Raw genomic sequence first — 12,603 nt, 5'->3', positions numbered from 1 at the left:
AGAGTGAAGAAAAGAGACCTTTATTACCAGTAACATGATCAGACGCACCAGAATCAAGAACCCAAGGGCCGAGAGAAGATGAGTGAGAGAGGTAAACAAATGAGTTACCAGTGTGTGCAACCGAAGTAGGAGAACTAGAGTTCGGATGACTATGAACCCATCGGAGAAAACCTTCATAATTTGTCGGGGAGTCTTGTGGAGATGGTGTAGTCTGAATAGTGGCAGAAGGATCAAGCTGAGTTGCATTTATTGAAGGCGAAGGCTTACCAATCAACTTCCAACAGCGATCAATGGTGTGTCCAAGCCGATTACAATGCTCACATTTGGGACGAGGCTTAGAGTTGGATGGTCCTCCACGAGAACGATGTTGATTATGTCCCTGAGATGCAAGGGTAGCAGTGTCACCCGGAACTGAAGTAATAGAATGCTCACCTGGATGTTTTGTTGGTACTCGAAGGAGGATCGCTGAGGTAGTAGACATATCTGGAACAGTAACAGACCCCAAAATTTGATCACGAGTTGCAGAGAACTCCTGGGGTAGACCATAGAGTGCAAGAAGCATGAAGAAGGTGTTGCGTTGATCCAACTCCTTCTTCTGTTCAACTGGATTACTTGCAGCAGGAGGGAGAAGCTCATTAAAGTCATGAAGTGCACTATGAACGGTGTCAAGATATGAAGAAATAGAGTCATCGAGTGTCTTTGGAGTAATGATATTCAACAAGCGGTGACAAACTCCATAGAGACGTTGTGTGTCGTTAGTATAAAGTGCATTTGCTTGACTCCAAACAAATTCACACGTGAGATGCGGACGGAAAATCGGTTTAACATCTGAATGAAGTGTAGACTTAATGACACTACACAACTGAGCATCAATCTGACTCCATTTGGATGTTTTCAGTAACACTCACCTTTATAGGGTTTTCAGTGAGATGGTCCTCGTAACCTTAACCACGTAGCCATAGTTTGATGTCGGCAGCCCAACTATCATAATTTGATTCATTCAATTTTTCAATAGAGAGAGGAGAAGTGATGTAGTTGGTGAAGATGCTCTTTGTTTCAGACTGAGACGCCATGGTCAGCAAAGAGTGTCAGAAAACGCGTCGGAACCGGAAAAACAGGGGTTGTTTGAACTAGAACTTGTATATCCGTAACTCGAAACTGAAAACTGAGGGCAGATATGGAAGCAGGAGGCCGAGGCGAGTGCGGTGGAAGAAGGGCACCGTGAACAGTTGTCGGACGCGCTGTCACGCGTGGTGGGTGTAGGCGGCGCGTGGATCTCACGCGCGTGAGGAGGTTGCTGATGACGCGGCAGAAGGGTTTGGCCGATCTGGAGTGTACGACGCAGCTAAAGTGGTCGTTCGTCGAAAAAAATCGTCAGAAACAGTGACGGTAGAGCGTGAACGGATGGACAAAAATTGAGGAATCAGCGTATCAAAAGCAGAGAGGGGAAAACCAGAGTTGAGAACACGGTTTGCCGAAAAAAAATTCACTGGAGACAGTGGGTCCACCGGGTAGTTGACGATTCGGGTTGTCTCTCAATTGGCTCTAGATACCATGTTGAATATAAAGAGTATTGAGAGACATTGAATAACCCGTGTGTTTCAACTACACAACGGAATTTCTTTATATAGACAAAGAGTATTAAGCAACCCTAATTTACAGTAATACTAACGGGCCGGAATACTTACAGCCCATCTAATCTAATTATTTACTTTCTAATATAATATTTAACAATTCTAACAATAATTGTTGGAATTCAATTATGAGTGGTTAGTCCCACATTGACTAGGAATGGAGGAAATATTGGATATATAAGAGGAATGACACATAAACCTAATGCCTTAACGTTTTGGGTTGAGATGCAATGTCGAAGTCTCTTAGAATCCTAGACGTTTAGCCCATTCCGAATGTCGCGCTCTATATTTTTTGATAGTGGTGTCGAAGTCTCTTAAGAATCCTAGAAGTTAAGAATCCTAGACATTTAGCCCATTCTGGATGTTTAGCCAATTCTGAAGCATCTCAAACTAACATGTGACGACCAGCATGTCTTATTTGAGTTGCAAACCATATGCTTCTCAACTAGATGATTAACAGAGAATCCAAAAAAAAGGCTGCAATACATGTTTGATTGGAGTCCCATTCATTATCTTTCAAGTTCTTATGCCAGCTTCGTGATAGACTTTCTTAATTCTAAGGTGCCAGCGGCAAAAGGACTACTAAACAATATTTCAGATAATTAAAACTTTGAATTGAGCAGAGATCACCATTAAATTTTATATTAAAGAGCAAAAGAAATTCAACTCACTTGCCTTTTCTCTTTTGAAGGGACTTTGTTTGCAAGTCTAGCTGTTTGCACAGCAGCATCAGCAGATGCAGCTTCAGGAGTAGCCCGCAGAATTTCACATATAAGTTGTTGGCATTCACTCTAAAAAATAAAGGATGAATAAATATAGGCTGAAAGAAAAACTAAAATTGATAACAACCAACAGGCAAAATTCTAAGTATAGATTTTGGGTTATTGTACCTAATACAGGTTCTTCATGTTTATACAGATTAAACAATATAAACAGGTCCACTCAATTTCATATATACTAGATTCCTTTGCCATTAATTTCAAATAAACTGTCGGTGTCACAAATGGTCAAGTGAAACATGACATACAGAATGCTTCAAAGCTTACATTCCAGTCAACGACAAAAGCATAATTTAATATGATCAAATAAAACATCACTGTAAAAGAAGACAAACTTGTGCAGAAAAAAAAATTATCATGTTTCTAAACCAACAAGTCCAATATTTTCCAGTAGTTTCAACACTCGCTAGCATGCAAGCCAAACTGATTGTTTAGTTTTCAAATATAAACTCTTCACTTAGCAACTTATGCTTTTAAGAAAGTTGGTATTTCGTGTAGCAGCAAAGCATGAAGCCTCTACAAGCAGGTGGTAGTAGTTCAATTCTTGCCACTTCCATTATTCAAGCACCGATTAAGCTTGTGCACTTTCTAGGCATCAAGCTCAAAGGACTATTATGCATGCATATTTCAACCATTTATGAGTTATTGGCCTATTAGTTTAGGATCCGGATCCCCTCTTCAATAATTTCTCCTGCAATCTGTCCGTCAATAATCTCAGCCGCCGGATTAATCTAACAGTTAAACAGAAAAATAGTAATAAAAAACAATTAAGCAAATTAATAACCAGCTTCTCCCAAAATAATTGTGCTCATAGAGATGGAAACGCAAGGACGACGGTGGAACGATGCGACGTTGCAGGGGTGCAACAGTACGATGTTACGACGGAGCAGAGAGGGAAAGGCTGATGCAACGGTAGAGAGGCAGAGGAAGGTGTGGCGGTGCTCCCGTGGTTGGCGGCAACGTCGGTGTCGTGATTCACTTTCACTGCCGTAAGAGCTCGCCTACCATTGCAGATCCGTTTTATTACAATGATTTGGTACTAGCTAGTGCAAGATGGGTCTTTTTGTCAGCTACTGAACCATAAACTAAAGAGGCTGAATTGTAGTAGGTTGAACCAGACTGGCTATGAATTTATTTTGTTTTCATGATGCTCAATGAGAGACGTGAGAAGAACCAGAATGAGAAAATGCAGGGATATTTCAATCCTTTTTTTTTTACGGAGGATATTTCAATCCTATGTACAGTAACTTTGGGTTTAACATTTTTTTTTCCTGTTTGTTTTTTAACCATTGGATTAATCTAACAGTTGAGATTGTTGTAGGAGAACCTGCAGGAGATATTATTGAAGGAGGGGATCTAGGTCCATTAGTTTAAGTTTTGAGGAAAGTTGATAATTGACTGTATTTGATTTATTTATAGTACAGAGAAAATATAAGTATACTCTTCAATCTAATATCCAATAACCAAAACTTCACGCATATTATTATATTAACATAAGGTTTGTATCCTGGACCAAGACACCGATAGAATTTCTAATCTACAGTATTTTTCATCGAGAGAGTTTAGAGAATTCTGTTTTGATTGAAATGAAAGTTAGTTACAAAATCCAAAGGATCGCTAGCTTATATAGGTATCCTAATCTAGCTAGAGAGGATAATAGTGCTGAGCTGTCAAACTGTTATAGACTAAGTTTGACAGTTACAAAGTTAGTTAGAAAACTAAATGATAGTTAAGACTATCTATCCTTTATCACCAACCATGTCTAAGCATATTAAATTAGTATAGGTATGTCTTAAAATTCCAGTAATAAATTCTTACAGAAAAGTTGGTAATTGACAGTATTTGATTTATTTAAAGTATTAAAGTATAGAGAAAATACAAGTGTACTACAACTTCTATTTACTATTCAATAACTAAAACTTCATCCATATCAACATTTGGTTTGTATCCTAGACCAAGACTACCAACCATGTCTAGCCATATTAAATTAGCATAGATATGTCCTCAAATTCTATTATAAATATCTTGCAACTGAATAACCCCCAGATATAGATTACCTGTAACACTGTCAAGGAGAAACCTATGCTGTAACCTCCTGTGACTTGAGATGCTTCAGAATCAGGGTTCCAACTCACATCTACTGGCACTGATTTGGGTGTGTTCAAGTCAACATGCTGACTGACTTTTGCTTCCAACAGCTCCCCAACGACGACATGGTTCTCTACAGAGTGACATAATATAGATGACAAATTTACTATGAGGAATCGATTAACATAGAAAGCAGATAGCAACAACCAAAACATTTTGTCACCAAATGGGGTTTGCTATATAGATAAAACAATGCAATATTGTCCTGTATTAAACCATGTCTGATAATACACAATTTAAATCAAATCTCTTGTAATGGTTTGGCCTGCAATTTTCTTTGGTCCCCCTTTACCTCCAATCATTGGACTATCCTCTATTTGGTTTACCCTTCTCACCAGTGCTTCTATATGTGCGTAAAAATATAGAAAGTGCATCGAAGTGAAAAAAAAAAACAGCGAGAAACTGAAAGTAATCTGATTGATGCATCTCATCTGAATTTGTTAGAGTGTAGCTAACTATTTATACATAGTTAGTTGCAGGCGTAGCAATTCTATTACAACAGAAGCTAATGGACCCATACTTAAGAGTGGTGTGAATACAAGCTGAAGATATAATACCTCTGCTGAGATATTGATAATAACAAAGATTTGTTAGTATCATTTGGGATCGTGATAGGATCTTATTCCTATTTAGATTACATCTCTCATATATAAAATACTTGTACAAACCTTTAGTTAGTGAGAAATATTCATATTAAAGTATCTGTATCTCTAATACTATGGGTCTTCTCCACATATTCCTAAACCGCCAAAACAAGACTCTACTATCTTTTTCTAAAATAGGTGCTACCTCACTTTCTCCCTAGTGCTTTTATTCATAATCCAATCTTATTTTGTGTGACCATTTATCTATCTTAACATTAAGTGTAGCATTAACCTAGACAGAAGAATGCATAATAAAATTTCTGTGACTCACCAAATATTCGAACAACGGCATCCAAAATTGAATCAAGAAGCTCCTTTGCAGCAACTTGTGCCTTTCCTCCAGGAGCCATGAGAGGGGAAACAGGGCTCACAGCCAACAGAGTCCCAGCAATAGAAATTCCATTCTTACGTTTCTGTTTTGGCAACTGGTAGCTTTCCAGTTGACCTTTTACGAAGTGTAGATCACCTGTTCCAATTCGGTAACCGTGAGCAATGCTAGACCTTGATGAATTCAAAAGGTCTGCATGGGCTTTAATCTTGGATGTAATAGTTTCATGAATTGTTGGTCGTAGTCTTTGGCTGGAAAACAACAAAACGAGTATAACTTACACATTATTGTCCCAAGCAAATACATAATAAAATGATACTAATGAAATATCATTAAGATAACGAACCAAATTATAGCACCAGCAGCTGACACTTTGCCGAGCATACAAAGGCACTCAACCATAGTTTGAAGATACTTCACATGATGCGGGGCATCACTTTTTCTAATTGTTTCCTGCACAAGAAACTCGGATCTTCAGTTTAAAGACTGAAAGTTGCCAAAAAATCAAGAAGCATTATGAATTTAATGCAAATTATAAATAAAAAATCCAGTGGATCATACAAGAAATTCATCAGGTGTCGAGTTCAAAAGCCATGTTGGCATTTGACGAAGAGCACCACCGGCATCCTTCGCGGCATCACTACTATTGATTCTCGTGGTTGCCATAGACCCATCTAAGGTAGCTTCTCCATTTGAATCCAGAGCGCCTTCCTCATCACGGCCATCAAAAGAACTGAAACACAATTTGATAGTATCTAATTTAATAGCCTACGTTCTGCAAGCACAATCCCAAACCACGCGCTTATATGTACAACAACAACAACCACGCCTTATCACACTAGGTAGGCTCAACTACATGGATCAACCGATGTCATAGTACTCTATTAAATGACACATTGATATGACGCTGGAAAAAGTTTGGGAGGCTGTCTCTTTAAATCTACTATATTCTTAGATTAATCAATATTAGTGAAGAGGGCATAACCCAAAGTACACATTAGGTAAATGGAAAGCTGCATCGCATCAACCTTAGAAAGCAACAATCCAGGAAGAAAAAAAAAACACTGCCAAAGCTAGCACAAAATAGTATAAACAGTGTTCCCAACAACATTTAATAAAATCACTATTAAATATCCTCATCATCAAACTATCAACCATCTCATCCATTCTTGACAAATGAGAAAGTGAGTGGAATTTGCTAAATTAGAATCTCTACTATGCAAGCAATCTCCCTCCGCCACCAATGAAGCAATGTGTAACGGTAAAAAAAATTAATGAAGCTTAAATAAAAAATATGAAAATGATTTATGCAGTTTTGAATATGAAGGAAAATAGCATAAATAGTTAAAGGTTCAGTTGGCCAGTATTACCCTCCATCCACAGATCCAGGCCTATATGATCCATCAATCTGGAGGCTAGTCTGGTTGTCACCTTTAAGTGACCTTGTTCTTCGAGACAGGGGTTGTGAATTATGTGTAGTAAGTGCAACAGAAGCGGTGGTGGGAACGTCATCATCATTCTCCAGCATAGTTGAGCCTGCAACACTGTAAACATAACAGTACAAATACATATATCTTCAGTTCACAAAATAAATAAACAGCACAACCAGTCAGATCAAAAGTTCGCTGTACATTTAAGCCACACCCTCCATGATATTAAAATGAGATGAGAAACTCCCAAAAGAGCAAAATTGATATTGGAAGTTTTCATGAGAATAGCATGTTAAGGGAAACATATGAAGCACAGAAGAGCCACATCTAAAATATCATTTCACAAGCATATGCTCTGATATCTCTCAGCATGATGTTCTAAGTAAGAGATCAAAATTGAAAATACATACCTATATTCACCCTTGTTGTATAAATGTGCATGCAAATCCTCCAAAATCTTATAAAAGAGGACTCCGCGCAACTTCGTTAACTCAGAACGGACATCTTGAAGTGCCCCAACCTAGGCCATACATCAAACACAATTATGACACCAAAAACGCATAGAAATGTTTATAGAGATGATTAAATAAATGGAAAATTATGAATGATGAGAGAGAGAGAGAGAGAGAGAGAGAGAGAGAGAGAATGTTTTGAAGCAACAATACATTAGAGAAGGGACGTAGATTAGTCATAATTCATATACTACACAAGTTTAATACAAAATCTTGTAACCGTCTGCTTGCACTTCCATGTGCTAAAGAATGTGGTTAAGTTTACTGACTCTCAATTGTGTTTTGCTCTCAATTCATGATAATTGTAAGGGAAAATACATTTCCAATAAGCAGAGAGATGCAATGTGTAACAAATAAAGAAGCCCTACACACAAAACACACCGAAAATAGGGCAATGATATAGTAAGTTGAAAGCTTACAGTTTGGAGACCTCGCTCAAGCATCATAATTGATTGTACATGCAACTGAACTGCAGCATAATATTGCTTCTCTGCAATGAGTTTCTCAATACGAGCTGGAACCTGCACCTTAGATAATTAGAATCAAAACCCTCTATAAAATAGTAATAGTATTACTTAAATCTGGATATTTATCATATTGATTCAGAAGGGATTTACATGTATATATACAAGAAGCAAGGAAAATGATCCTATAATATAGGGATCAAATCAAATCAGATAAGGCTATCTAAGGAAACTAGGATTATATCAAATAATAAAAAACTCAATAACAAATACAGAAATGTATTTACAATCAGCAGTTTTAAACAGAGTAATTTAAAAGGTAAGTGTGTACTAAATTGATCATCAGAAAAAAAAAATTGACATAAATATCAGTACACACACAAATGTATACATTTACGCAGATGGTTTGTTCGCACAAAATATTTTTTAGATATATTGTAGGGTCTTATTACAGTGCTCAAGCATTCAGGACCTCAGAACATTTAGTTTTTAACAGTGTTGGACCACAATTGACCAAATGTTTATAATCCTTTTTCGTCGTCGTTCATCAGTCTTAAAACTAGAACTTCAATTCATAAGAGCAGTTAATTTCTGCAGCAGATAATTGTTGTCCTCTATATTATCTCCACTCCAAGTCCAATGTGCTTTCACACAAGTTGTCATGTTTAAAGCAAACAATTCTTGTTCTTTGACAAAACAAATCAGTTTTAAGATATAGTGGTTCTTTGACAGTAGAAAACCACTAAGAAAATTCAAATGGATAGCAAATTCTGCATGGCTACTTCTGCCATTACAATTGAAGGAGCATTCAGCATGATATGTAAATCCATCTATCTGTTTAATCTAAAATACAAAATGCATAAGTAGCATAAGGAAAACCCAACTCAGGGCATATAAAACCAGACAGGCTAGCATAAGTTTAAATGATAGTTGAGACTTATTTACTCTAATCAATTGGCCAAAGTCACACAATTAGATCAAGAAATGTCCGAACTAAAAGTAACAGACCTTAGCAATGTCTTCGATTTGATCCAATAAAGAGATTATGTTTCGCAATGTAACTGACCGATACCATAATTGATGCAATTGCTTATTGCGGGCGCTAAGGTGCTTCTTGGCCTCTGCCAAATCCACCTTTAAGATGCCTATACTTTCAGTGGATTCACTAAAAAGCCTCAAGATCTGGAGATAAACAAAAAAATTAGTAACCTGTAATTTATAAAGGGGCAGTTCTAATTCAGAAGCACTCTAAGATTTAAACAATATAAAAGCAGGAAGAGGCTACTGAAATCAAGTTGTCATTGGAATTTGGAACCAATTACAGTTCTAACAGATAATTTCGTAACCAAAAACAATTTTGATTATTGTTAACTAGATTTTTGTTAAATTAAATATCAACATAAAATATTCATCACAACTTTAATTTTATAAAACGCAAGAACTCCTGGCTGAGATTGTTTCTGTGTTTACTAGATGTCAGTTTTGTATTTCATCACATAAGACATCATAACAGAAAGCATCTTAATACTGTAATGAAGATTATACAAAATCAATAAAAGATTAGATCAAATATTCGGAAGAAAAAAAACAGTAAATGGAAGTATTTTGTATCCCCCAATTTGCCTCATTAACGATTTTGATCTCCCAATTTAAATCTATGATTTCGGTCCCTCAATTTTTAAAATGTTTGACATTTTCCTCACCTATGCATTTGAGGCATATTTTTTATGATGTGGCAAGTGAGATGCTTATGTGGCAACTAAGTCGAAGACATGGAAGTGAGTTATTAAGTGAGAATCCACTAAGACAGTGTCTTCTCTTGCATCAAATTTGGTTGCTTTTGTCATTGTGATATAAATTAATGTATATTTTGATGCAACAAAAATTAGTTGATAATGACAATCAACCTTAGGCAATACCACATCGTAAACTAAGTTGCCACATAAGTATCTCACTTACCACATCATCAAAATTTCAGCCTCAAAATGCATAGATGAAGGAAAAATCGGACTTTTTGAAAACTGGGGACCTAAATCGTGGATTTAGAAATTTGTGGACTAAAATTGTAAATAAGGCAAAAGAAAGGACCAAAAATGTAATGGTATTACAGTTTATAATACATTGGGGGAAAAGTGGACATGAGCAGGAGAATTAAGATAGAAAAAAATATTTTGACACAGCTTTGACAGCAATTTGGATAGATAGTTAACACAGTTCAAATATGTGGTTAATTACATTCAGTGGATGGTTAATAATATAATAAGTGTCCCAGCTCATTAACATTTAACCATCCATTTAACGTAATTGGCCATGATCTTCGACTTCATTAACCATAATTTTTAGGTGATCAAAGTACATGTTATCAATAACTACCCAAATTGTGTCAAGTATACACGACTTTTAGGTGTTCAAATATACATAATCTCCATTAATAATTGTGTTTAGTGGATGACTAATGAGTTGTGATGTCTTGTTATATTCATTAACTATCCATGAAACATAATTAACCATGTCCTTCAATTGTGTTAACCATCCAAGTTGTTGTCAAATTTGTGCCACATCAAAATAACACTAACTCATAAAATAATGCATAAATTACAAATGCTTGAAATGAAGCCAAGGCCCAAGTATTACTGTTATGAATAAGAAGTAAGAACAGAAATATATTCTCCTTGTCTATTAATTATATAATTAAGGAAAAGAGAGATGATGAAAAAACACTAGAATATGGCACAAAGTATGACAACGTTCTAATCTTGACAGCACAATAAATGGAACGGATTGAAGAGAAAAAGAAAATCATAATGTGACGATAGATCTATACATGAATACACAATCAAAGACCCTGTGTTTCAATGAAAAATGACCTAATTGTTCCTGGTCCAATGTATATTATTTATTAAAATAATCATAGAAAGTCAAATTTTAAGAAACCTGGGAATAGTTTTGGATAGCTCTGTTGAAACCACTGTGATAAGATTGTACAACTTCATCCACAACTTCCTCGATAAGATCACTTTGCTCCTTCAAAAATTGGGCAGCCCCATCACGGTCTTTTGATGTCAAAATATGAACAACATGAGGTAACGAATCAAAACGAGCAGCAATCCAAATCTCATCTATCCTAGAGATTTCTTCTCTCAGATACTGCATTCAAATGTAGAACAAAGACTCAAATTATCACGAATAACTAAACGAGTATTCAGTGCAACGCATGAAAAAGTACAATATAAATGCAATTCCGTCCATCCTATAAGTTTGCAGTAAAATTTTCAGTATAAAAAACAAAAAACCATCCATTTTATAAATAAAATAAAATCATTCATAGAATGCTTAAAATAAGAAACAAAATTAGCATGTGGACAGATATATAATCAGACTACTTTCAACATAATGATTCCCCTTCCAAATTGCAAGTGATGTATCCTGATTAACCTTTTAGAACTTGGTTCAAGCCCAAAGCAAAACAATGAGCTTCTAATCTATAAGTCTGTGGCAAAGACATCTTTAGTATAAATAACAATAAATCATTCATGCTTTATAAAAAACCCCACTGAATGCTTAAAATAAGACACACAATTAACATACGCACAAATACAACATTAGACCACTTCCAATATAATGATTTCACTTTCAAAATGTAAGTGATGTATCCGTATCTAACCTCTCGCAAGTTGGGTTCAGCCTAATTCACCCAGAGCTAAGATATTAACTTTTGATCTATAAGTTTGTCGTAAAGATATCTTTAGTAGAAGTAACAACTAATCATCCATACCTGATCCAAAAGAATCATCTATAGAATACTTAAAATAAGACATGCAATTAACATATGCTTATATAATCATAAATAGGATTACTCTCTCTAATCACTACGTTTATATAGTTTCCCTAGTTTCCTATTTTTCCTTATTTTGACATAATCATATAAATTTGTATAAATTTGTTATTTAATGAATGAAAGTCGTTCATTCTAAAATATTCAACATGATATCAGAGCTATCTGGTTCATTCCCCATTTGCTTGTTTGGTTTCACGCATTGACTCGTTATCTACCCATGATAAATTAATTATGTTCAAGCTAGGGTACCAACCAGAAAAATTCAAGAAATTGTCCCACAAATTGTACACATATTCCAATCATTTATGAACACTATTACAGCAGCAAAGCCAAAAAAATTGAACCAAATGAAACCTTGCAAATCCAAAAAATTACTAATCAATTATGAATAAAAATCTGAAAAGGAGCAAAGTATAGCTTACAGATTTTTCTGGAGGCAAAGGTAACTCGTCAAAAACTCCCATATTAAGCTATAATGTCTCAACACACCATGAAGATATAACTGCAATGCATGAAAAGTTGATAGAAGATAAATGAAAAATCCAATTGCATATAAATGAAAGTAAAAAGGACTCGCGTGATTTTATAACTGGAAATGAATCATCAAAATTCTTATGAAAAGTAGCAAAATGTTGTTGAGAAATATACGGTGTTACGTTGGTAATCGCACCGCTATAGAATTGCGGTGCGGAATGGAGCTCTGATCTGCTAAGACGCAATTATCTACGGGCGGCTTTCGCAGCCGCAAATCGCGATGGAGTAGTATCCTCGCGCGCTAAATGAGAGAGGAGGGGAAATTCGGAAGATGAAAAATGGACGAATTTCT

At 35.8% G+C, this 12,603-nt stretch overlaps 1 protein-coding gene across 2 annotated transcripts in view; it reads right to left on the bottom strand.

Annotated features, from left to right (window-relative positions):
* LOC101491602 (exocyst complex component SEC8) overlaps window positions 1-12,603 on the bottom strand; it is a 42,255-nt gene that overhangs the window by 29,516 nt on the left and 136 nt on the right. Inside the window, exons 1-12 of one of the 2 annotated variants that reach the window (XM_004486385.4) lie at window positions 12,426-12,594; window positions 12,200-12,279; window positions 10,874-11,086; window positions 8,948-9,121; window positions 7,895-7,996; window positions 7,374-7,483; window positions 6,904-7,077; window positions 6,095-6,266; window positions 5,880-5,986; window positions 5,477-5,784; window positions 4,471-4,634; window positions 2,310-2,425 (exon numbers count right to left, since the gene is read on the bottom strand). In XM_004486385.4, the coding sequence (XP_004486442.1) occupies window positions 2,310-2,425; window positions 4,471-4,634; window positions 5,477-5,784; window positions 5,880-5,986; window positions 6,095-6,266; window positions 6,904-7,077; window positions 7,374-7,483; window positions 7,895-7,996; window positions 8,948-9,121; window positions 10,874-11,086; window positions 12,200-12,241 (1,682 nt within the window). In that variant the 5' untranslated portion in view covers window positions 12,242-12,279; window positions 12,426-12,594. Of the gene's footprint in view, window positions 1-2,309; window positions 2,426-4,470; window positions 4,635-5,476; window positions 5,785-5,879; window positions 5,987-6,094; window positions 6,267-6,903; window positions 7,078-7,373; window positions 7,484-7,894; window positions 7,997-8,947; window positions 9,122-10,873; window positions 11,087-12,199; window positions 12,280-12,425; window positions 12,595-12,603 lie in introns of those variants that run through there. The other variant, XM_004486384.4, reaches the window with a different exon arrangement.

The sequence above is a fragment of the Cicer arietinum genome, chromosome 1, assembly GCF_000331145.2.
Source record: "Cicer arietinum cultivar CDC Frontier isolate Library 1 chromosome 1, Cicar.CDCFrontier_v2.0, whole genome shotgun sequence".
NCBI lineage: Eukaryota > Viridiplantae > Streptophyta > Magnoliopsida > Fabales > Fabaceae > Cicer > Cicer arietinum.
This window is presented reverse-complemented; position numbering and strand designations above follow the sequence as displayed.